This window comes from Xiphophorus couchianus, chromosome 12 (genome assembly GCF_001444195.1).
Source record: "Xiphophorus couchianus chromosome 12, X_couchianus-1.0, whole genome shotgun sequence".
Classification (NCBI taxonomy): domain Eukaryota; kingdom Metazoa; phylum Chordata; class Actinopteri; order Cyprinodontiformes; family Poeciliidae; genus Xiphophorus; species Xiphophorus couchianus.
In genome coordinates, this window is record NC_040239.1 from 3,229,821 (window position 1) to 3,256,642 (window position 26,822).

The following is a 26,822-nucleotide window of genomic DNA, read 5'->3' on the forward strand; positions in this document are numbered from 1 at the left end:
GTTTTGGGTCCCCAACCCTTTCTGATGACGCCCTGGGCAACTGCCCATGTCGCCCATATCAAAAAACAGCAAAACACGTTTTCATAAAATGTTTTATTGTCTCAGACCAAACATGTCTGAAGATTCTGTTTTTTATATAGTTAGTTAGGTTTAAAGGAAGCCATTTTGTTTTATGTTTCAGATGTTAACATGCGGTTAGCAACAAAACACAAGAAACTTGGAAAAAATTTCAACTTTTGTTGCTTTCTGCTGTCGTGGAAAACCTTTATGACATAAATATATTCGGGAATGGGCCAATCAGAACCCAGACTAGAACATAATCTGATGCTAGATTGGGAAGAAAGAAAACAAATACAATGTGTGATTTAAAATTAGCTGAAAGTGATTTAAAATTTGCTCAGTTAAACAATAATACTTTGATGAAATAGTTTCAGATGAAACTCTCAGTTGAATTGTTCAGGATTTACAAAAACATGTTTTCAAGCCTGTAATTTTCTCAGAATAATAGATCCCATATTTCTCGTCCATATATTTTTTTATTTTTGACCGCAGAAAAATACCAGAGACAGCAGGGAGGCCGTTTTATATTCTGTCTCGGTTTCATCTCATTTAATGGTTACATTCAGATTTCCTAATGGAGTTGCAGTTTCTCTTCTCTGTCGCTCCTTATAAAAAAATAACATTTATCCCCCTGGATTCTCTTTCTCTGATATTTCTGTTTCTCAAAAGCAAAACTAGGTTTGCATAATCCAGACTCCATATTCTCTGTTATTAATGAAAGTTTCCTAAAGCCGTGTGAGGAAATTAGTGCTTTAAAAATATTTCAGTTGAAGAAAAACCTTTAAAGTTTTGGAGGCTCATATATACGTATTATACCACATTGGAAATCTAAGACACTTGAGAATTTTATTATGTATGTCAATGAAGGATAAATCACAATTATAGACATAGTAAATGCTTTTAAACTACTCAGGTATGCAAAATAAAGTCCAGCTCTCTGTTTGAAGCCTAGTCCAAAACAAGCTTTGCGTCCAAAATCTGAACAGATTCATACAGTTTAGTTAAGGTAAGATTTTATAGGGGCGGTATTATGTTTTTTCCCAGCAATATAGAGCCATTTTATGGCACAATTAAGTAACTACATTATCTTCAGTTGATATAAATATGACTTTATATAAATTTGACTCCACATTTCAGCGCCTTGAAGTTGGGCCTCTGTCCCTTTAAGAAGCTCCTGCTCTTTCTGAAGCTCCGCCTTCAGGAAGTCATCACTACATGGCTCCCGTATTAACCGTTTATCAAGGTTTTTATCAGCGTTTTTATCAGCGTTTCACTGAAAAGTAGCTCTTATGATGAGCTCAGTAGATGCACAGTGTCACCAGGTGTTTGCTAATTGCTGCTGGCTAGTCTGAAGGAGCTGAGTGGGGGAGGAGCTTCATTGTCTAAAGCGGGGCTGGGTCCACCCGGGGGTTTTGCACCGTTGAATGGTTCCCATGGAGATTAGAGGATTTCTCAAACATGCATGAAAGAATCAAAGCACTCCAGGTATATTTTTGATAAAACATGATGTAAAGCTCAACAAAAGTTGGATTTTATACAATACCGCCTCTTTAAGAGGAACGACACATGGTTGAGTAGAATACAACTTTATTTCTTTGCAGTTGTGTTAGTGGGTGCTTGTGGATTTTCCTCCACTTGTTCCTCTTCTATTTTTTATTATTTTTTGTCACGACAGTCGTGACTCACAAAGCCGTTCTACACGCGCTGCGCTTCTCCATCTTTCTGTTTGTGTTGCTTCTACCTCCATGGGACGCTCCAGAAGCATAACAGAAACCAAAACTCTGAGGATTATTGCCTTTTTTTGTAAAAATACAAATATTTATTTATTTTTTTTATGCTCAGAAACTTTCTTAGTATGCCTGCAAACCTTAGTTTTTCACTTCTATAATGGCACAAAGGGAGGCGTCAAACGTAATTTTAAATGGTTGCATAATAAAAATGCTGCATTTTGGGAATCTTTTTCATGTCTTGTAACCAATCAGATCATAAGCAGTGAGAGTGGAAGCCCGGCTTTCCAGTAATCTGAGATAAAACCCAGTCTGGTTCCTCACTTTGTTGTCCAAGTCGTGACTCCCTCCGCGGCAGATAAGTCTCCCTCCAAGCAGCATGTTCTTTCTTCCCCATGCCATGCAGAGACATTTGTGCAGCCAATGTAATGTGGAGGAAAGCGGATAAAAATAAGCATTGGGGATGCCGCTGCTGGCCATAATTCAGACGAGAGAGCCGAGTTAGAGGATCCAGCAACTCCTTTATGCCTGCTTTTTAAGAACATATACTGAGATCAACCTGCTTTCAAATGGCAAAAACATAATCAGAACATTTTGGGATATTATCTTCAAGTAAATAAACTTGAAGATGAGTAAATAAACTTTAATGTTTGTGATCCTAAAAACTGTGAGTTTGTGTCTTTGCCACAGAAATAGAGCAGTCCTCATTGCTCTATTTTGTAAGTGAGATGCAGAAGTACAAGTGAATTGGACAGAATAAACATTGATTTACAGTATGTGTCATATGTAAGGTTTGAAAGGACCCAAAAGCAAAAACAGGACACGATCAAAATTTTGAACCAAGTTAATTGCAGGGTTGTCATCACACTTTAATCTGAAACTATATGTTGTTGCTAACATTTTCAATTTAAAAACCCTTTTTGTTGCTAAATTATTCAATGAATAAACATGGTATTTATTCGACAACAAAAATATGTGATTAATAATAAAAAAAAATTCAATGAGTCCACCAGGTGTTTGCTAATTGGTGGTGGCTAGTCTAAAGGATCTGAATGGGGGAGGAGCTGTACCTCGTAGGCGGAGCTAGCTCCACCCAGGCATTTGCACAGCTGAATAGTTGCCATGGAGATTAATCTATGTAATTAATTAATCAAAGATAGCATGTTAAAGTTCAGGCTTTAAACACAAAATTAACTTAAGTGATCTACAAAACAAAAGGAGAAAGGCCTGATAATAATCTAGCAAAAATAAATTAAAAAGTGAAAAGAACCGAAATCAAGAATAAACTAAAAAGCTAAAAAGAATGAACCAGTACGGCAACACATTTGTGACAATAATGAACACGGAGAAATGAGCTGTGTATGGTAAAACCTATAGAACATAAATAATCTTTTGGGTTAGATTTCCCCAAAATGGCAACACTTTTTTCTATTTTTATGTTTTGCTAACATAATTTGTGGCTTGCAGGAATATTTTCATATACTCGTTAAATTTGTACATTATTAAAAGTAATCAGCATTTTTGTACCCCAGCAGTATGGTACCTTTATAAGTTAATGTATATTTTTCATTAAGCGTTATTTACATCTGGAATAACGAGAATGTCTACAGACTATTAGTGATACTAAGATAATATCATAAATTAAGATGTGCATCATTAACAGCGTGTGTAACCGATGCTTTAGCTTTATTAGCTTTCTTCTAATTGAGTTTCTAACAGTTTCTTACTATGTTTTCTCGTGGAAATAAGTTGATTGCTTTTCATTAATCTTTTGCCTGGTGTTTGATTAAACATTAACTTTGCAAATTATCAGTAGCAGCTGTTCAGTGTTGCATGTTTAAGATTCTTTCAGTAAAAATAACAGACTAAAGGAAGTTACCCATCTGTAGAGAAAAGAGTTATTTGTAATAGCTACATAATCTGAATATTACATGTGAATTGCATTTTGCAGATTTTCTTTCATGATATTTTCTGTTTTTGCATTTCTGCAATGTTTCTCATGCATGGATTTTCCTTGCAGACTAAACAACTCTAAGAATCCGTGAAACATTTCTGTGATTTCTCTTGGTTTTCCTCCAACAGAGGGATCGTTTTGTGAAGCTCCTGGATCAGCTGCACAACTCTTTGAGAATCGACCTCTCCATGTACAGAGTGAGTGGAAGCTTTCGGCATCATCAGCAGATGAAAATAAGTGGTTTTAATGCAAGACAGGAAAATAGTTTCTGGGAAAAGAATGCATACGTTTGAAATTATCTATATAAAATTGGAAACTACAAATTTTCTCTCCTGTTTCCACTCGTTTCTCATTGTCTTCCAAAACATTTGCTTACCTGCATTCAGGTAATTTAATTGGGCGTATCATTCTTTTAAATCCTTAATTTTCACATTTAAATCATTCTCTTGTGGTCTATATAAAGTGGGACTTCACACCTCACCCCCCTCCAGGTTGCAGAGCTTCATCATATTCAGCCATAATAAAGTTTATCATTTTAGGGTTATTTGCTTTGTTGTGTCCGTTGTTTCTAAGTCTTTTGGATTTTCAGAACATGTTAGCTGGAAGTCCAAAACTTTATTTAGTTCTTCTACAGGAAATGCTGTAACGTTTTTGATCAAAAAACGTAATAGGGAATAGAGAAAACTGAATGGATTGAAAAATATGACCCAAATCAAAACAAAGATGTCTGCAGAGCACCAAGACAGAAAAAACTTCTTCTACACTCTGGGAGGCTGCAAATACACAACAAAATGCATTTAATGACAATTTAATGGCTATTTAAAACGATATAAGCCGACTTTTACTAAATCTTATCCACTACCAGCTATAAAAAGCTTAAAGATGTTGGTTTTAATGTTAAATAAAATGTGATATCCAGAGATGTTGTGTGTTTTTGTTTGCAGAATAACTTCCCAGCCAGCAACAAGGCTCGACTCAGCGACCTGAAATCGACGGTAGATCTTCTCACCAGCATCACCTTCTTCAGGATGAAGGTGACAGAAAAACATCTGATGTATGAAGCTTCATGCTGTGAATGAATTAAACACAGCTGGACTCTGTTGACTAGCACAAAAGAACATGACGCACTTGAATTTTGTAGCCTAATAGAGTGAAGTTAAGCAAACAAATATGCTTACATTGTGCATTTCAGGCAATTTGTCCTCCAGCAACATTAGTTATTGCGACAGGCCTGGGCATCCATGTTGCTTTTCATGAAGTGTTTCTGTCTGGTTCTGTTCGCTGCCGCCCGTCCTCCCGCTCACTGTCTGCTGATGTTCAGGTGCTGGAGCTGCCGAGTCCGCCCAGAGCCGCCAACGTGGTTCGGGACTGCGTCAAGGCCTGCCTGAACTCCACCTACGAATACATCTTCAACAACTGTCTGGAGCTCTTCAGCCGCCAGTTCCAGCCTGCCGGCCCACAGGTGAGCTTCAGTCGGTCTGCAGCTTCTAATCGATCAGCTTCATTTACTCACATCTGTGATCCGCAGAGCCGTTAGCGCACTGAGCGACTGCTAATACGACCCGGAAGGTTGTACAGCTGTTAAAATAAAAAATAAATCAGACTTATAGAGTTCAGACTAATAATTTATGACACTATAAATTTATTAATATGTCCAATTAATTTACATGTTTGTCTAAATTTATATTTAATGTAAATATTTTTATAAATATTTACATTAAATCTTTTTATATATAAAAATATAAGTTTCATTTATATTTTTATTTATTTTTACTTTTGTCTTTAAATTTATACTTTTGTTAGCCCATATGTTGTGGTTGTTATTACCATACATTGTTTTTGTTGTGTATTTTCATACCGTTTTTATTTACTTTAGTTTCTAATTAGCATTTTTTTCTGCTTTTATTAATAAATTACCCTAAATGATGTTTTAATAATGTAAATTTATATCAAATAATAATAACTATACTATTAAGATAATGTTTATGACTATTATGGCTACAGTGTTGATGCTGAAGAGAATTAAATATTAAAATTAGATAATTAGTAGTCTTTGTAACATTTTTATTTATACTTAGTCAATTACTAAAGGTAAGTTCACATTGGTATTATTATTATTATAAAGTGTAATATTTCTTGATATTAACATATACTATTTTATCAAATTAACAATAAATAATATTTCTTATGATCACAAATATCTTTCTCTACCACAAAAATCAAATATACAAATAAAATATAATAGAATGAGAGAAAAGATAATAATAAGATCTATTATAATCCATAATATGATCTATTTTAATCCTTAATTTGTTCCTTTCTGTCTATATTTTCAGATTAAATAAAACACTTTTACAACCTTCAGTGGTTTTGGAAAATTTTCTGATGCATTTCAGTATTTCTAAATGCATTTAAGGATAATTATGTGAAGTAAAATTTATTCTCACGGATGCTCCACAAACTAATGGACTAATAAGAGTCACCATCAGCGCCTCTGAATATTTTACAACTTTGCTCTGAAGTATGTGTCTGTTAATGAGTGGAAACCTGTTTCTCTGTCTTTTTATTTTGCATAAATTAACCAAACGTCTCATCTTTACAAAGATTGCACCTTTTTTCAACTACTCTAATTTTTTCAAATTGATTTTTCTGTTTGCAGCCTGAGCAGGAAAAGAAGAAGAAGAAGAAAAAGAAGGAGAAAGCCGAGGGAGAAGCAGAGGACGGTGAAGAGGAAGAAGAAGAGGAGGAAGAAGAAGAGGAGGAGGAGGAAGAAGAGGAGAAAAAAGAGGAGAGTCAGCATGAAGAGCAAGGCCCGAGCATCCAGAACCTGGACTTCTGGCCGAAGCTCATCACGCTGATCGTGTCCATCATCGAGGAAGATAAAAACTCATACACGCCCGTCATCAACCAGTCAGTACCGACCGCTTTGAGTAGCGCTCACATTTTCTTCATTTTCATTCACCTGAACAGGTTTACACACACTTTCATGATCAAGGTAAATTCAATTTCTTTAATGTCACTTCAAATTAGCACATCAAGATTTTAATGCATAAAATGTAGTAAAAAATTTTGATTTTTCTGACATTCATTTCAACTTTGTTATTGAGAAAGTTGGTCCATCAGACTACATCAGAAGTCTTTAGATTATTATTTTGTAACTCAAATATGGCAGCAATGATGACATAAAATGATTTTATCCTCGGCCATGCTGGCTACTCTGATGATGAGTTACTCATGTCGGCATGCTGGATGCTTAAAGAATTCTACTTCTGTCTGATTCTTATGTAGGGACTGTTAAAATTATATTTCCAGAAACTCAGTCAATGCCGAAATATGGCATAAATAAAGAAAATGAATCAGCATCACAGTAAAAGCAACATTCCCTGTCCTGATCAGCGGGACACTGTGAATTCCACAACCTTGGTCCCAACACACACACACACACACACACACACACACACACACACACATTATTCAGAACAAAAAGTGACACAGATACACAAAAACTACTTCAGTTGTTCACCCCTAGACGTGTCAACATTCAGCTGTTTCTTTCCGACCCTTTTAGATTTCCTCAGGAACTCAACGTGGGTAAAGTCAGCGCTGAGGTCATGTGGACTCTCTTTGCTCAGGACATGAAATATGCTCTGGAAGGTAAAAACACGTTTAGTGGTTGGTACCATCTACATCCTTCCCTCTAAATCCACATCATCAACTCTTTTCTCATTCTTCTTCATCATTTCCTTCAGTTTTGGATAAAGTTGATCACTATCGCTGGAACAATGGTGAGATTAGAGGCAATGTAGCTGATAGTTTATAGGTGTTTATATTATCATAGTGCATTTATCATTGTTTCTATTTCTATGCAACATATTCAGGGTATTATCATACAAAATTGTTAACATGCTTAACCTGATCTATTTGCTGTTAAACTAGCATTAAATATTGTTATTCCTCTCTTATTGGCATTCCAATTAAATATGTAAAAAAAAAAACAAGTCAGTCATTTTACCAGTCAGAAAAGATTAAAAGTTAAGTAATAATTTGTTTTTATCAAAACTTTAAGGACTACTATCATTAAACCCCTAAAATGAAATTTGAAACAAATTAAATACATACTTTTTTAAATGTTTTTTAAAAAATGAGACAGAATATGAAAGCCATTGTAGATAGAAAAAAGAACATTTCTGCCAAAAAATTCTCTAATTTTCTAGAAGAAACAAGAACATATCTGAGTTTGAATAGGCAAAAATTTCTAAGATTAACCTCAAAATTTCCAAGATTTTTGGTGGAGATGTAGGCTAATCTTTTTTTTCTATGTACATTGGCTCTAATACGCCGTCATAGACAACCTGTTTAGATAAAGGTTAAATAAAACTAAACTAAGAAAAATAAAATATATATTCAGAATATTTAGGAGTTTTTTCAGTCACTCTGAGAGCTTAACAAGTTGATGCTAACTGGGTTAGCGCACCAGCAGTATTTGTTTATCTAGCTAATCTTTGTAGCTAGCCGCTAACAATTGTTTCTAAGCAGCATTAGCCTAGAAATCAAGATTTGTGGCCTTCCTCTAGTTACTAAGTCATGGCAGTTTTTCTTTTTTGATGAGCGGTAGAGATTTTTAGGTTGTCCTAGCTGTCATGCTAACAGCTAGCAGCTAACTGACAGCAACAGCATGCAGCAACATGTGGCCACAGTGAAAGTGCCTTTGTCTTGAGAATCTCCTTGTAATGGGTTGAAACTACATGAAAACATATATTTAATATGACTAAATAAAACCTTTCTGTGTTTTCTCAAACTCCTGAAGCAAATAGTCAAACTTTCCTCATCCTACATTATTTATAAATGTAAAGCTCCTTCACTGTAGCTCTACTGAGACTTGTAGAAAGTCCTGCAACATGTTTTATCCTGAAGTATTAGATCATTCATAAATAGTGATATTATTATTATTGATATTATTATTTTATTCCGGTTCTGAATTTGTGTGATCTCAGTGTTATTTTATAAATTCATCCTCCTCTGTTTGTTAATGCATCACGCTTTCTTCTCGCTCTCTGAACTCTCTCTGCTTCACTCATTGTTCTGTAGCCGTCTCAGCTCCTGCCACATTTCACATCCGCAGAGTTGATTTTTATGCTGGTAAGACGGGGTGTGTGTGTGTGTGTTTTAGCATTTATCATTTTTTTCCACAAACATGCCGCTTTTACAATGGAAACAGACAAAATGGCGTACTGAAGCACACCTACCTGTGTCATCCCGCTCCGTGGAAACTAAGCCTTTTAGGGTCTAAAGTTATATCCTAAATATGAATTAAAGTTAGGGATCGGTGTGTGAATTAAAGCTGCACCATGCAACCTTTATTAAAAATATTTTTTTACATATTTGTTAAAACTGTCACCATGAGAGAGATAATCTGTGGAAAGATCGATCTCCTCCACCTTCTCCCAAAGCTATTATTGCTGTCTGAAGAAATGCACCGCTCCTGACCAAAAACAACCAATCAGAGCCAGGACACAGGTCTTAACGCTGTCAATCAACCTCATGTACTCGCTGCTAAATGTGCTAACAACTTCACGCTAAAATTGTTTATCTGCCGTCATTGGTGGCTATGCTAACCAGCCTTAGCATTCACAACAGGCTATGCTAGCAGAGAGAAACAGGTTAGGGGATGAGCAACAGCACATGGACGGTGATTGACAGTGCTAAGACCTGCCTCTTTTCTCTGATTGTTTATTTCCAGTTAGCACTGGGAGAAAACAGAGGCGCTAAATCTTTTCACAGATTACCTGTCTCATATAATACTGCCCGACATGGTGAAACTTTCAATATTTTAAAAAAATATATTTTTCTAAAAGTTACATTTTACATCTTTAAGCTCGGGTTAGAGTTAGGAATGTAATCGTATTGGTTAGCTTAGGCTAAGTGTTGGTGGTTTGGCATGAACTGAATGAAAGTCCAAAACAAAGTCTTTATAAATAAAAACTTGTGTGTGATTTTTATTTTGCTGTTACTGTTTGCAGCAGCTCTCAGTGTTTATAAATCAGATTTATGTTGTTAGAACAGGAACATACCTTAGAGCAAATCTGAATTAAAGAGTAGGCTGTTCATTTATCTCAAGAAATTCTTGTAATCTTGTCTTTTTCTTCAATATTTCAATTTGAAAATGTTGTTTTGAAGAAAAAATGAGGCAGATAAACAGACAGACTATACAGTATTTATATTATAAATATAAATTATATATTTATAATTTATAAATATATTATATAAATATATTTATATTAAAATGTAATATTAATATAAAATTAATTTAATATAATACCCGAAATATTATATTAAAAATGATAAAACTCTATTCTTGTTTGTTCAAACCAGTAATTACAGAGCCTTAGAAAAACTGAAACAGATTTTTATTATTCTGCTTTTTTGTCCCATTTACATGTTTTAGATGATCAAACACCAATTTTATATCAGAGTTAATGTTGATACAGAAGGCTGTTTTTAAATTGATTTCACTTCTTAAGGGAAAAAAATAATAAAATCCAACCAGGTTTTATCTGAAAAAATAATTTTCCTCTATTGTACTCTTGGTGGCAACAACTCCATTAAGCATTTCCAATAATAGGCAATACGTTTTTCTATTACTGTTGAGGAATTTTGGCCCACTTTTCTTTGCAGAACTATTTTAATTCAACCAGCAACAACACCTATTTAAACCTTTCAACCTGATTTTTATCAACTAAGCAAATAAACAAAACAACACATTTTTACTCCACTTCAGCATTAAAATAAAGAAAAACAATAAAAAAATTATAAGCAGTTCAAGAAAGGCAACATTTATATCTAAAATTTAAAAAATGAAACAAAATAAAAAGATTGTGAAACCACAAATAAGCTATAAAATGTTTATAGATACTTTTTTTGTTTGCATGGCAACCCTAAATAATTAAATGTTGCCTAATATACCCCAATTCTTGATGTCCATTTAACTTTTACAATCATCCTGCACTTTAATGATGCAAAATACTTTCAAAATAACTTCACATAATATCACTGAAAATATATAAAATCACAAGACCAAGTTTGATAGGCTGCCATGAACTTAAATTTATATTTCTGATGGAAAATACACACTTACTCCTCCACCTTTCATAGCAATGCAATATTAATAAGAATCTAATCAGTATCAAAAATCATTGAAATGACAAAATCCCAGAAATATATCACGTCAGGTCTGACGGGGTTAATTTATATGGATTGGTTCTGATAAAAACAGGTCTTTTGCTGCAGCTTTAAGCTGTTTTCTTTGTTTAATTTGTATAATTTTTCTGTTTTTCTTTCTCAGAGCATGAGAACCATAAGCTGTGTAAGTCTTCAGACTACATGAACCTGCACTTCAAAGTCAAGTGGCTGTACAACGAGTACGTGAAGGAGCTGCCCGCCTTCGCAGACGCTGTGCCTGAATACTCCGCGTAAGACGCTCTTCCTTTCCCCCTATTTCAAAGGGAAGCTCCTCCCCATCGATTTCTGATCGATTGTTTAATTTGTCCCCAATGTGCTGCGTATCGAGCTACACAGTGGAGCGGCTGTTAGCACTGCTGCTGCCTCGCTACAAGATGGTTCTGGGTTTGAATTCACTCTGAACTAAGCAAATGTTTGCCCTACTAGCTTTTGTCTTTCTACAATCCTATCAATGCTCCTTCCCAAACTACAGGAAATACTGAGCTACTGAATAGCAGATGTCACACAGTGCTAAAGTCTTTAGCCATTTCAACAACTTCTTTAGACTGGGTGAAGAGTACGACATTAAAGATGTCCTCTTATGCCTCTTTAAATAGGTTAGGATAGGTTTATGGGGGTTTAAAAATCATGTTCAGACATTGTTTTGCACAAAATCATTGTGAAAGAGACTTATCTGCTCAGTTCTGCCATTTTGAGCTGTTTTAGGGCCTCTTGGTCACTTTAAATCAATAACCCAAACTCAACGTTTACACTTGGTAGTGAAAATGGCTGCAAACAGATGCACAATGTATATCAGTACTGCTTTGAAAAGCAGAAGTAGAGCCTTCTGCACAATCAACAAGATTGGAGAAAGTGGTTTCTAAATGGTAAGTCAACAACAAAACGCTTGTCTTTTCCAGCAGCCATTGTACAGCGCATGCAGTGATAAAACCAGCTGACCAAACAAGCTGGGGCTCAGATTGGGTTGCTAGGTGACGTGCGGAATTCTGTTGGGGTTGCTAGGTAACGGTGCATTTACACTCCAGAGTTTTCTGAAATGGCTCACTTCCTAGGCTCTAACAAACATAAACCTATTACCAAAACTGGCTTTGTGGGGTTTTTAAGCACTTGGGTTGATATTAGAAGCAGTACAAACCCCGATGGAAGTACAAAAATGTGAATTTTGCAAAATATGTCCACTTTAGGTAAATATCACTGCAGCGTCATAATTTTCTTTCAATGGATCAACCTTTCTTTCTACCTGGTGGTAGGTTGGGAAGGTTCCCCCCTGTCTTCAGGACATCTTTATTAGTAAAGGTGGTGAGACGTCTTTCATTTGTTCTGTCTGCGTTTTTGCAGGTGGTTCCTCCAGTTTGTTCTGGCCTGGTTGGCCGAGAACGAGGAGGTGTCGATGGAGTTCATGTCCGGAGCTCTGGAGAGAGACAAGAGAGAAGGGGTGAGTTTTCATTTAATAAAAAGCAACTATAACTAATTAAAAACATTTAACTTGCTCCACAAACTGTAATTCAACAATGTTTCTGTCCTACGAACTGAACCACAAGATTGGCCTCATGCATGTCGCTTCTTACTGCAAAACTCAATGCGGTGAAGCTTAAACACTCAACTTTTTTAATCAAATAAATTAATCTAGGGGTCAGAAAAACTGATACACTAACAAACTTTAAAAAAGTAGTTCTAATTTTGATCATTCCAGATCTTATTGTGACTTAGCCTGTCACAATAAGCAATGAATCAATTAATGGAATGATAAATTAAAATGAGTGTGATAATATTCATTAGAACAACAGTTGTTAAAGAGATGCTCTCCTTTTAATGTCGTTGAAAAGTCTGCAAAACGCTGCACTACCTGCCTCTTTTGCCTGTTATTATTGGTTACAGAAACTTCATAATCCATTTTAATTACTGTTGTTTTGGATGTTTTGTTTACCTATTTTGGATATTTAAAATGTATTCCAACTCCACTGTTAAATGTTTAGAAAATTAATCTTATTATAGTTCAAAATGGTCTCAGTTTTTGATTTGAGAGTAAAATTAAGTGTGAAGCTGGTGTCTAAAGGTGAACGTATGACAGACTGACAGCGATGGATGAAAATATAAATCTAAAAAGGGGAGAAACAGCAGGATTCTTCCAGGTCATTTCCCTGAAAGCAAATCCAGTTTTCACACCAAACACGTTAGTTTTGGTTCTCGTTGCCTCCGGCAGCTGGACCGACACTGAGACTGTCTTCTTCAGAGTTTCTTATCAGATTGCTGAATTGGACCCTGAGTGCAGCAGCAGAACAGAAGCAGTTAATTTACAGCTTCTGTCTGATGACCTCGAGGTCACAGACTCCCTCCTGGATCGTTTTATTGATTCAGGTTCAGCCGGCGCTTCTTTTGGCCACCGAGAACCCAGTTTTACAGGATGATGGACAAGCGCTGTCTGTTGAGCTCTTGGTTTCTTCAGAAGCTGCACTTTTTGTCCAGAGCCTTTTGGCATTGAGAGGCTGGAGTTCACTCTAATAAAGCAAAAGTTTAACACTGAACACTTTAGGTTTTGATTTTGTTTTGTTGAACCCATTATGAATCAATAAAGTTTGATTTACCTTGTTGCATTTCAGCAACAAGGTAAATCAAACATGCAGTCACTAATTAGAGAGCAAACATTACATTTTATAGAGTGAAATCATCAATGATCAATACACATCAAATAAATGGATCCAATAATCTCTAAAAAAAATTCTCGCAAAGTTTTTTGATATTTAACAAATACAAGTGATTTGGGTAATTCTAACTTACCTAAAACAAGACAAGTTTAACTGCAGACAGTGAGGGAAAAATGTATGTGTCTTTTTATTTGGTGTATATATATCTGGTTCAAGTGGTGACACGGAAATATAAAACTGTATGTCATCAGCATATATAATATATATTACAAGAGATTATGTTGAACTTCATAATCTGAGCTGGTCAAATTGTGTAGATGCTGAACAAAAGTGGACTGAGAATAGAGCCCTGAGGGACTCCGCGTGAGATTTTCACTTGCTTTGATTTATAATTACCAAATGACACGAGTTAGTAAGAAGTATTTCATAAAAATATATATTAAACCTCTTTTAAATTAATAGATACTCTGTTTTTCATGTCAGATTTCTTTATCATTTTTAAATAATGATGTAGTAAAAATACTTTGAGTGAAACAATATGATGCCATTTATATGTCATTGATCTCGTCAATTTCTTTGAAAACCACCTGTGATGTCTTAAGAGTTAGAGCACTGCAAAAAATTCAAAATCTTACCAAGTATTTTTGGTCTAGTTACCAGAGAAAATATCTTTAAATAAGAAAAAACTCATTTACAAGTAACTTTTCTGAACGGTACAAGGATTTGTTTTAAGTCAATAATTGTTTAATATTGATGAAAAGTTCCAGTCCTGTTGGTAGATTTACTTACAAAACATTTTTCTGATATTATAGGTGAAATAATCTACCAATGAAACCATTACTTTTTAATTGATCAATATTAAAGAATTATTTTCTTAAAACAAGCTCATATATTGTGCTGAAAAATTACTTGTAAGTTAGTTTTGTCTTATTTCCAGAGTATTACGATATTTGCACTAGAATCTGGACCACAAATTGGTAATATTTTGTGTTTTTGCTGTGAGAACTGAAAGGAACCAACAGCAGAAGCCAGAAATTTGACTCTCTAATTATCTGGGTACAATTAGCATTTTAGCTAGCTTATCCGCCCATCTGATGACTTCCTTTATAGCGACACTCAATACTGTAAGTGCAGCGATTAGATTGTCTCAGAGCAGATGTGGAGCAGCTGTTTGTCTGTAGTTACAGAAATGTGTCGTCTTCTGACTCTTCCTGCAGTTCCAGCAGACGTCGGAGCACGTTCTGTTCTCCAGTTCAGTGGTGGACATCTTCACTCAGCTCAACCAGAGCTTTGAGATCATCAAAAAACTGGACTGTCCCGATCCCACAGTGGTGGCCCAGTATAACAGACGCTTCGCCAAGGTGAGGGTAATGAGATTTGAGCTCAACTCCAGTCTTATAGAGTGCTGCAGCTTTTACATGCGGTGCTCAGATCACCAGCTCCTTACCACGCATCTGCCCTGAACGGTTAACTCAACCATTTGATCCAGCTGTGTCGGAGCAGGATTGGGGACAAAGTTGCAACTTTTGTTACATTTTCAGCTGCTGCAGTTCACTTTCACACTGCTCTGTGTCAAATGAACCAAACCATTTGAAAAACCTGTTCCCCTCCCCGCCTGTGGGGGCACCACGCCAAGGAAATGACTCATAAACTTCAAAAGAAGACACTGATTGCAACTTTTAGTGGTTGGAGGATTTCTCTTTTGTCTGTGGCAAAATATAACAAGCAGGGAAATGCAACCCAATTCCCTTTTTTCTTTGCCCAAATTCAACCTGCATTTGACTTTTTCGTGGCAGTCTGAATTACCCAATTTGGATCTTTTCACCCCAAAAAGTTTGATTTGTCCCACTTCCACATCTGGAGCTAAATGGACACATATTCGATTGTTTTCATTCTGTCTGCAGTCTGTTAAGTCACATTGTATCCAACTTTTACAGCATTCATGGTAATTCTGCTGCTGAAGAAGCCAGACACAGTAAATCTTTAAATAATGGCTGAAAATTATTATTCTGAACTCATGAAAGACGTCTGTGTCAACATGATGCAAATGTTTGCTACATGCAGGCGCCTTTTTTAAACAGTTTGTGCCGATTTAGCAAATATTTGCTCACATGATGACAAAGGTGACCTTTTATTCTTTCGTGAATCACTATTAGATAAAAAGATTTTAATCTGATCAGTTCTGGCATTTTGAGTTGTTTAGGGCCATTTGTCACTTGAAATCCAATTAAGCTGCTGCTGGCCTCAACTTTTATGCTCTCAAGAGAAAATGGCTGCAAACAATTGTGCAATTAAACAACCACAGATCTTTGACAAGCAGAAGTGGAGCCTCCTGCACAACCAACAACAATGCATTAAGTGGTTTCTGAATGGTAAGTGACCAACTAAACACTTGTCTCTTCCAGCAGCCATTGTACAGCACATACAAGTAAAACCAGCTGACCAAACGTGTTGGAGATCTGCTTTTGGTTGCTAGGTGATGGGCTGGGCTAGGCTGGGGTTGCTAGGTAATGCTCGATTATGACTTAATAACCAGGAGGTTTTTGAAACAGCTCCTTTTCCAGACACCAGAAAACACAAAGGTTTTGCCAGAAAATGACTGCATGTTTTTTTTCTTTTTTAAGCGCTTGGTTTGTGTTTAGAAGCATTTGAGACTCAAATGGAAATATAAAAACTTTAAAAAAGTGGGCTCTCTCCAATCACCTCTGACGAAGAGGTGTGTTGATTTTTTCACCTAAAATTGCTCCCCCGCTGCAGATTATGGTCATTTTTCACCTCCTCACACCAGTTGTTCATGTAAAATACCCAAACCAACAGTTTAACATTTCTGTTATACTCAGATCTACTGTAGTTTCACACCTTTTAGGCATTTCCATTAAAACTAATGGCCCTTAAGGCTGGATTGATGTGGGACTCATTACGTAAAGAAGGGCTAATGTAGCCATCGCTCTGTCCCCTGCCAGTGAATGACTTCTCTCTTTATTCCGCTCCACTTATGATTTTTTAAAATCCCCCTGTTTGTTTATCCCTTTTTGTCTCTGATTTGCTTTGCAAACGTTTTTTGGCACTAGTTCCATCAGCGTTGTCTCTCTTACCCTCATCTAGATAACAGTAGTTATTCATCTTTATGACAGCAGAGACAGCAGCAGGGAGGTCTAACTGGACAGACAGACAGACAGACGGAGGGACGTACTGCAGGCTGCTAACGGCTCAAATGTTTAATGCATGAGCCCGCCGTCCAGCTGAGTCAGCAGAATGCCGGGAAATCTGTCACAGCGCGTTCTGGATGCTCTGAGGGGAAAACGGCACAACTGTGGTCCTTCCTGTCCATAAGCTCCCGTCTTAACTCGTAAATTAAACCGCTGACTTCTTAAAAATGTGGCCGACGGAGGTTTGGGCGTAAACAAATGTGACATTTAGGATTTCTCACCAGGAGAGAGTGTTCTGTGCAACCTCGCTCGTTAACATTTTCTTGACCTTTTGTTTGAATGTTTTATTCTGAAATCTGCATTTTTATAACAAAAAACAACTTTGGATAAGCATCCAAGCTTTTTTCTTTGCTGTCTAAGAGTAATTTCTGGGATAATATGGAGTCTGGATCTGTTCAAAAGTCAAAATAACCTCATGCTGCTCCAATAACTTATTGGCTTTTTAGCTTAGAAAAGTTCAGTGTTCACATTGTTTATTTATATAGCATTTTAAAACAGGATGCACCGAAAGAACAAAATGAATTATAGTAGTTAGAAAGAAAAGAAGAAAACGCACAGAAAACATAAATTAATTCATAATCAAAGGAGTAGATGTTGGTCTTTATAGCGGGTCTATTTTGCAAAATTCACATTTTCCATGTTTGAATTCTTCCATTTGGGTTTTTACTGCTTCTGAAAACAGACCAACCACTTAGAAATAACCACCCACATGGGTTTCATTTGTCAATAAGTTTATAATTCTTATTGGTGTCTGGAAAATGAGCCGTTTGAAAAACCGCTAGAATGTAACATCACAAATCAGAAGGCACTGCCCGTTACCTAGCAACCCCAGCCAAGCCCAGTCTGTTACCTAGCAACCCCAGCTGAGCTCCAGCATGCTTAGACAGCTGGTACGCTGCACAATGGCTACTGGAAAAGAAAAGTGTTTTGTTGTCGACTTACCATCCAGGAAATGCTTGCTGCATTCTTGTTGGCTGTGAAGGAGGCTCCACTTATGCTTTTCAAAGATGTACGGTTTGCGCATTTGTTTGTTGCCATTTTCATGTGCAAGTTTAAAGGCTGAGTTGAGCAGCTCATTTGAATTTAAAGTGACAGATCCCCTAAAATCATCATTCTGAAAGAAGCTCAAAGTAGGCAGAACTGAGCAGCGTTACAGAAAAGATCAAGAATTATAGAAATGTTTCCTGAAATGCACAAAGTAAACGTATTTGTTTGCTTAACTACTCTGTATTAGGCTGCAAAATTCTAGTGTACTATGTATAGTTTTGTTTTGTTATTTCGCTTCCTGGAATATTTGGACTTGTTGCTTCTGATTGGCTCCTTTTCTTCCAAGGAATGTGCTGATTGGATGAAAAAAATCAAGCTTCATGAAGCAACATTATTATTTTCTGAAAGGAAAAGATGCCAACATTTAGAATCTCCAGTATATCCCAAAGTGTTTTCTCTTGTTTTTTGGGTTTCCACAGACCATCACCAAGGTTCTGCTGCAGTACTGTGCGGTTCTGGCCAAGAGCTTTCCATCCTACTGTGAGAAGGAGAAGATAGTGAGTAGCTTCTGTTATACAACTATAACATTTGTGGTTCTTTGAGCTTGAGCTTACCTGATTTTATTCTCTTTCCTTTGCCTTGATCACTTGATTGGTCTGTTTTTGTTATTTTATTTCTAAATCAGTCGTCTCTTGTGTTTTGCTGCAGCCCTGTGTGTTGATGAACAACGTCCAGCAGATGAGGGTCCTGCTGGAGAAGATGTTCGAGTCAATGGGAGCAAAACAGGTAACAACACAATCCTTTGCTACCATTAACTCACAGATCTGAAACGACTTGAATGTCTTCTTCAAATCCAGATTTCACTGGAGGAATTATTAAATTACTTTTTTGACTCCATCTGTGTAATACTAAGATAAATATCAGTGATATTTACTGTAGTGCTTACTGCAGAACTAGCCAAATTAGCTTAGCTAATAACTTTTATCTGCAAGCTAAGACGGACATGCAGCCTACCAAGATGGCGGTTCCTGGGGGAACAATGTATTACTAATAATTGATAACCAAAACATCAAACTTTATTTAGCTGAAAGTTTACAAAACAGCCAAATAAATTAGCGGTTTAGGGTTTTTCCAGAAAACATTATTTATGGAAAGCTAAGTTCGCTAAATGTTTTTCAATGTTAGCAAAAATGCTAAAGCGCTAAATGCAAAATTAGCGGATCAGTGGAAGTGTGCCCACTACTGGTCAGCAGGTGTTACACTGCAAATCCTCAAAATTTTACCAAGTGTTTTAGTTTAGTTTCTAGTGAAAATATCTTAGTACAGTTGAAATAAGACAAAAATATCGTACACATAACTTTTCAGCAAGTAGAAGTAGTACTTTTTATAATTCTTAAGGAATTAGTGACCTAAAACAACCTCCTAAGTTAGTTTTATCTTAATTCAAATGTACTAAGATGTTTACACTAAAAACTAAACAAAAATATGTGGAAAGTTTTTGTGTTTCTGCAGTGAAGCTTTGAATGTTCAGAGAAAATGCTAATCTCTTCTTCGGATATCAAAGTGAAGAAACCTTTTCATAATTTTAAGTCTTGTTAGCATAAATATAAAAGCTGGAGGTTTAAAATAGTAACTTTATGTCAGAAGTAATGCTGATTCTTTGCTCCTGTGCAGTTAACAGCTGAGGAGGAGAGGGTACGTCTGAATTTTCTCTCACCCTCCTTCCTCCTGTCAGTGGGAAGATAAACCTTTTCCCTCCCTGCAGTCTGTATGTTCGGATATTTTTAGACTCCTCTTCCTCTTTCTGACAATTCCTCTTTTCCCTACGAATAAAAAACAAACCAAAAAAATTCCCGTTCCAACTGATCCGTTGCTGCGTGTTTTTCCAAAAAGCTTGAGAATGAGGAGGAGGAACCTGACGAATGCGATGAAGAGGTGGGTTTTATGGATAAACTGAGTTTTTCATTTTGTGTTTGAAATGTTATATGAAGGTACAGTTGTCAGAAGTTTACATAAAATTATTAATTTGGAGTTTTAATTATTTATTTGAATCGTTTTTTTCAAAGCAGGATGATCAGAAAACTCAACTTTTATCAATAAGAACATCGAGATGCAGTTTTATTTTAAAATTACACAAATATATAATATATATAAATATATACAGTATGTATTATTATCATTTTTTTTAGTAAATATGTTAAATTTGTTGTTTTATTATTTAAAACCAGTTTTTAAATTGCCGATACAGTCAGAGATAAAGATGTACGTCCTTTGTTCTTAAGCTAAAACGTTTTGCTCCATGGGTCAAACCTATTATATATATTTCATATTAATCCTGTCCAGAAGCATATTAATAATGAGGAGTGTTGCTATTTTTACTCCATAAGGTCAAAGGTGACGTACGAGGTGGAGCTCAGGGACGCCTGTGAAAAACTAACGTTTTTATTCACTATGAGTCAAAATTAGAGCCAAGTGCTCTGAACGAACACAGTCACAACGGAAACTTTACATCTCCTTAAACGCTACCAAGTTCAAGGTTTTTGTTGCATAAATGAGAAGAAAATATGCTTCAAGATCAGAAAACCTAAATCAAAACAGCTACACTGTTGATGCAATCTTGGTTTATTTAAACATTTCCATTGTATTTCCAACATTTCATGTCATCATGAATGTAGTTCAGGTTACATTCCCCTCATGACTCAACTATGCCACCTGGTGACATAAACTGGTTACTGCATTAAACTGTTGCCCGTCTAATTAATAAAATAGTTTTAATTCGTTATAAAGGCGCTAATCTAGATTATTCTTCTCCTCTGAAGATGTAATAAAATTTATAAATAATAGATATTTGTTTCTCTGAAATAGACCATTTATTTTTAGTAATGGATGGATGGATGGATGGATGTAGCGATGGATGGATGAACTGATGGATGGATGTATTTAACTTCTGTTACTCATCAGATCTCCACATGGACTCATTCCTCTATATTTACGTTTCTTTGTCTGTTTTCATTTGTCTCTGTTTAAATCTCGCATTATTCCTGTTATTCCCCGTTATTTCCGTTTATTCCACATTATTTCCTGTTATTTCCCATTATTCTGTTATTTCCCGTTATTTTCTGTTATTTCCCATTATTCCCCGTTATTCTCTGTTATTCTCTGCCTTCCCCGTTATTTCCCGTTATTCCCTGCTGTTCCCCTTTATTTTCTGTTATTTCCCGTTATTCCCCGTTATTCTCCGTTATTCCCCGTTGTTTCCCATTATTCCTTGTTATTTTCTGTTGTTATTTCCCGTTATTTTCTGTTATTTCCCGTTATTCCCCGTTGTTTCCTGTTATTTCCCATTATTCCTTGTTATTTTCTGTTGTTATTTCCCGTTATTCCCCGTTGTTTCCTGTTATTTCCCATTCCTTGTTATTTTCTGTTGTTATTTCCCGTTATTCCCCGTTATTTTCTGTTATTTCCCGTTATTCCCTGTTATTCTCCGTTATTTCCCATTATTCTTCGTTATTTCCCGTTATTCCTTGTTATTTTCTGTTGTTATTTCCCGATATTCCCTGTTATTCCACGTTATTTCCTGTTATTTCCCATTCGCTTGTTGCCAGCAGGCCGTTAGCGATAACGAAGGAGAAGATGGCATGGTGGGTAGGAAGTAGCAGAAAATAAAAACCTGCTTTCAGTTTTGCTCTTTTTCGTGGTCTTTATGTTTTAAAATAACCATCTTTGTTTGGTTCCTTTGGTTTAAATCTTCACCGCCTTCAGTCTCAGGACTCTAAGGTGAGAAGATCACTGAGCTCTTCGTTTTCTTTAATTACTGACTCATTTCTTTGATTATTTTATTTAGTTTCATTTCTTAATGTTTTTTTTATTTTTATTCTACCAAATGTCAGTCTGGCTGCTCAGACTCTGGGGGATCTGAGGTAAGACTAAAGCAAAGGCAACAGAGTTGGGCAGTAACTAGTTACATTTACCTGAGTAACTTTTTGGAAAAATCTTACTTTTAAGAGTATTTAGGCCGTATATTCTCTATTTTTTACTTTAGATTCTGTTTTTAAACTAAATCTGAGCTTAAGTTAAAAAGTAATTCCCCCAAAACAAATTACTTGTATTTATTTTAGTATACGAGTATTTCTTTAGTGGAAATGTACTCATTAAAAACGTGAAAGTCAAACGGAGAACTTTGAAAAGACTCACAGGTGTTTGTGAGTCTTTTATGTTGCTTCATTTCTTCTTTCAAAATTGTTTTAATTCAGACACATGTAAGGTTTCAATTGAGTTGAATTTGAAGTTCATACTTTGACTAGGCCACTTTAAAACATTCACTTTGTTTAGTTGTTTTGATAAGTGCTCATGCTTCTTAATAAATAAATACACACAAAAATATTTACTGCACAAACCATTAAGTCAAACCCCCAGTTAAACATTTTCTTAGATTTTTTTGTGTGATAAAAGTTTTTTTTTTAACACAAAATGGCTGAAAACTGGAAACTGGGATTTGGGAGTTTGTGATGGAGAAACATTTTGAAGACTACTGAAAAGAAAAAGTTAAATCTTTTTCTCATTACTCTGCCTTTGATCTCAGAATTCTCACTTTTTCCTCTAAATTTTAACTTTCATCAGAAGTTTGACCTTTATTCTAACTTTAATATCAGAATAACTCTAACAAAACAAAAAAGAGAGAGAGTCCTTTTTTAGTTCTGTAGAATTGTGCCAGCCTGTGTCGGATGTTTTTATTTGTGGCATGTCATCTAAAGAGAGCAGTTTGTAACTCTGCCCGCTCTCTCTGCTCTGCTGTCCCGTCGCAGGTTGACAACAAAGAGAAGAAGGTCGGTCGGGCCGCTGCGTTTTGTGTACAAAAACAGCTGAAAATGTTAAATGTTGTGAAAAAGTTCAGTAACTTTTCTAACTTATTTCACAGAGTGAGACTCAGATTTGAATAAAAGAAAATCTTTCCAAGTGTTTTTGGTCTAATTTCTAATATATCTTAGTACACTTACAGTAAAACAAAACTGTTTTGCAAGTAGCTTTTCAGCAACAAAAAGGAGCTTGTTTTATGTAAATATTTTCTTAATATTGATTAAAAGTTCTAATTTTATTTATAACAAGACATTTTTCGCATCTTGTAAGTGAAATCTACTAATGGAAATAGAACATTTTCATCATTATTAAGGAATTTTTTACTTAAACAATAACTAATTGACTTAAACTTGACTTACACTTAAACAAGTATATTTAGCTGAAAAGTTACTTGTAAGTTAGTTTTGCCTTATTTGAAGTTTACTAAAATATTTGAATTAGAAACTAGACTTGGTTAGATTTCTAATATTGAATAAAGAAAGGCTTAAATGAATTTGCGGAATGTGCCAATTTAATAATCAGAATAATCAATTGTATTTTGCAGCCTTTTTCTGTAATTAATCAATAAAATATGAGTTTCACTTTCTGAAATAAGTGAGAAAACGCATTAAACTTTTTCCCGATACGTTTTTTGAGCTGTTCTTTGTTATAGTGATCCTTTCTGTTTGAGTTGAAAGACAAAGAATCCCATCAGAGCAGGAAACTGCAGCTGTGCTCATTTATAGACGTCAAAAAGACAAAATAAATTAAAAAGATCAGCTTCCTGCTGTTACATGGAGTTTCCAGACATATTTTATTCTATCTCAGAGAAAAGATGTGGGTTTCTGGCTGCTGCAGTCAGATGACTGAAGAGGGAGCTGAAGTGGAAACCAAACATTTGAGATATTTCAAACTTTTTCTTTTGAGCACAGAATGTCTCCCATAGTGTTAGAAGAAACCTGACTTTAGGAGTTTCCTTTTAATGTTTTATCACTGAGCCCATGGCTGTTGGTGAAATCTGGTTGAATTGAATAGATTTTAGTTTGTTTTGTGATTAGAGCAGTTGTTATCTGCCCTCCTGTAGGACGACTCCTCAGCTTATGATGAGAGCGAAGACGAGCAGGAGAAGGTTTGCTTTGTTTGGTCTCTTACTGCGAATGCAAACAATTAATCCACTTAGGATTAATTATCGATTAATGGTTTATTAGATTAAAATTAGATGCAACTGATTAGCTGGTAATGTCCGTTTAGACCTTTACGTATTTAGTTAGGCTGCCGTCCAGCAGAGGGCGACGCTGGTCGTCCTTAACTGGAGCCAGTTGATACAGAAACAAAGATGGCGGAGCCATAACAGAACAGGAACCAGGAAATAAATTCTAAATAAAACTAATTCCAGCTTTTTTTCCTCACAATTTTGACTTTTTTCTCGGAATTCACTTTCTTCTCCAAATATTGGGTATAATCTCAGAAATCCAATTTTTATCTGAATTCTGTTTGTTTTTCTCGAAATTTTTGCTTCAATCTCAGTAGTCTGACAAAAAATTCAAATTCTGTTTAGGGGCCCTAATCTTCCATAACAAGGCGCTTTATGCGTTTCTTCTTTCAAATAAAAACTCGACAAACTCATTAACGTTTTCCTTCTAATTGCGCTTCCTTCAACCGAGCTGCCTGATGGAGCAGCGTTAACTTCTCAACAAAAAATTACTTATTTGCTACGAAGGCGAGGATGTGAAAATACAACATTATTCCAAAATAATGTTGAAATTTCATGATTTTTTAAATACAAGAGTAAAAAGGTTTTTAAGAAAATGTCCGCTTATCAATCAATATCTAGTCAATCGATAACACTTGCTCATTAATCGATAACTTGCATCCTTATTTCCATCTTCATTTATTTAACAAACCTTTGCTGCTCATGGAAATCCTCCCATTGGCTCATTATTATCCTCGTTTTTCCTGTGTTGACCAAGTCTCTTGTTTCCGTGCGCCGCTGTCCTGCAGCTTTCAGATGTGTCTCTTCTGCAGCTGGATCAGGTTAATGGCTGCTTCCATTCAGCCGTTTTGGCAAGAATTGCATCCAAAAGCTGCAGGATAGTTGCTCTCCCTAATCCATTTCCCTCCTCTTATCTTTATTTAAACTGTCATGTTTTTCTGTTCTTCCTTTCTTTGGTCAAAAGCTTGACGAAGAGAAGGTGAGCCATAAACAGAATAACTTGACATTTACATTAGACTCTATTGGTTTTTATTGGTTTTATTTAAGATTTGAACAATTTTCTATTTTGTTTTTTTGTATGTATATATTTCAATCTCTTTTCAGACCGAAACCAAAAAGGAAAAGGTTTGTTTGTGCTTCTAATTCCTCATCCTGATAGTGTTTCACAAATCTTTAGCTGGTTTTTGGGGTAGACAGTATGGCTGAAAAAAATTTGCACGATATAAACTTTTCATATCAGTCTATCAATCATTATTGATTAGTTTTTGTTTTAGGAGAAGGTCAGTGAACTTTCTGAAAGTGATAGAACAAGATGGCCGCCAGCATGTTGTTTTTGCTTAGAGTGTGTGAGAGGATGTACAGTAGAAGCTCTGGCTCACACACACACGTGTCCTTACAGGCTGAAAAGAAAGATGAAGAAAAGCAGGTTTGTGATCTCATTTCACCTCCATCTGGAGAAAACTTCCTTTTAGCGTTTCTTTACTGTATTGCTTCCTGAACCGGCTTATCTTTACACTTTAGACTGGTAGGTTTTGTTACTTATTTCCCTTAATGATTAGTTTATTTTAAATACATACAGTATATGTTTTAACTTGAAACAAAACGCCTCAGCTAGTTGTGAAACATTATTATTGGGGCCAGACTAAAAGTTTTTTTATTACTAGAATATATCTTAATAATATGACAATTGAGCCATAAAATTACCAGAAGAAAGTAGAAAAATACCCGAAAAAAAAGCTTTGATAGTTAAAAAAATCCAACTCAGTCATTTGCTCAATAGCTTCAAAGTCCTGCTACTGCCTAGATTTTGATGCTGATGTATTAAAATATTAAGAATTTTTTCATTTGTAAAACTGACACCGATATATAACTGCAAATGATTGTCAACATTCGTCATTTTGATTTTTAATTATTTGTTTGTGGGGGAATTCTTATAAAGTTACTACTTCATTAATATGCAACCTTGTTATAACATTTCTCTGGTAATAGACATTTTTCTTGCATTTTTACAACTTTATTCTTGTATTATTATTTTGACTTTGTTGTATAATTTTATTCTCACACAATTACGACTATTCTCATTTTCCAACTTTATTGTGGTATTATGACTTTATTCTCATATTATCTCATTCTTGTAACACTGACTTTAGTCACATATAATTATAACTGTATTCTCATATTATTTCGACTTTATTCTCATAATATTATGTCTTTAATCTGGTTAATCTGGTAATATAGCATTATTGTCATAAAACTATGACTTTATTCCCAAAATTAAAAAAAAAAAGTCTTGGCTTTAATACTCACCATAAAATATATTTGTTTATTGTGCAAGGAAAATATTGCATAACTTCTTTCTTGAATGTTTTCATCCTCATTTTTGCCAAAGGAGGAGTCTAACACCAAAGAGGTGGGTTCTTAAATCACATTATTAATTACTTACGTGGAAGAAAAAAAGGTGATGAAACAAACCACCAGTTACCCAGAAGAAGCGCACTTTATTCTTTTTATGCCAAGACTTTCCATTTAAAATTAGGAAATGTAAATATAGATCAAAACTATAAATGTGAATGGAGAGGAAAAACAACAGAATTCAAAAGCTCTTCTTGTGCATCCTGATTGAAACTGTTAAGCTTGTTTTCCTTTGTCCAGCTTTAAAATAATTGATCAAAACTAAAGAGACATTTTTATTCTTGATTTTTAGTTTTTAATGTCTTTAGAGGAGAACATAATTCAAATCCTATTATTAGATCAAATAACCACAAATCAACTGTAAAGATGTTCATGTTTCTATATGTTGACATTGTGTGTGATAACTTTGAGACCCAATTAAAGCCGACCGGGTCAATGGTTCTGTCTGCTGACCCAGTTTCCTCCCACATTTCCCAGAAGTGTTTCCACTTAATTCTACCATTAGTGGCTGCTAGAAACCCATTTTGAATCTATTTGTCC

At 35.4% G+C, this 26,822-nt stretch overlaps 1 protein-coding gene across 4 annotated transcripts in view; it reads left to right on the forward strand.

Moving 5' to 3' along the window:
- The window catches only part of LOC114154128 (protein unc-13 homolog B-like), a 139,987-nt gene that overhangs the window by 98,277 nt on the left and 14,888 nt on the right, over nt 1-26,822 (forward strand). For all 4 annotated transcript variants that reach the window (XM_028032937.1, XM_028032938.1, XM_028032939.1 and 1 more), the window contains 10 exons: nt 3,870-3,938; nt 4,686-4,775; nt 5,063-5,203; nt 6,401-6,651; nt 7,310-7,395; nt 11,084-11,210; nt 12,319-12,415; nt 14,843-14,986; nt 18,301-18,378; nt 18,530-18,607. In XM_028032937.1, the coding sequence (XP_027888738.1) occupies nt 3,870-3,938; nt 4,686-4,775; nt 5,063-5,203; nt 6,401-6,651; nt 7,310-7,395; nt 11,084-11,210; nt 12,319-12,415; nt 14,843-14,986; nt 18,301-18,378; nt 18,530-18,607 (1,161 nt within the window). The remainder of the gene's footprint in view (nt 1-3,869; nt 3,939-4,685; nt 4,776-5,062; nt 5,204-6,400; nt 6,652-7,309; nt 7,396-11,083; nt 11,211-12,318; nt 12,416-14,842; nt 14,987-18,300; nt 18,379-18,529; nt 18,608-26,822) is intronic.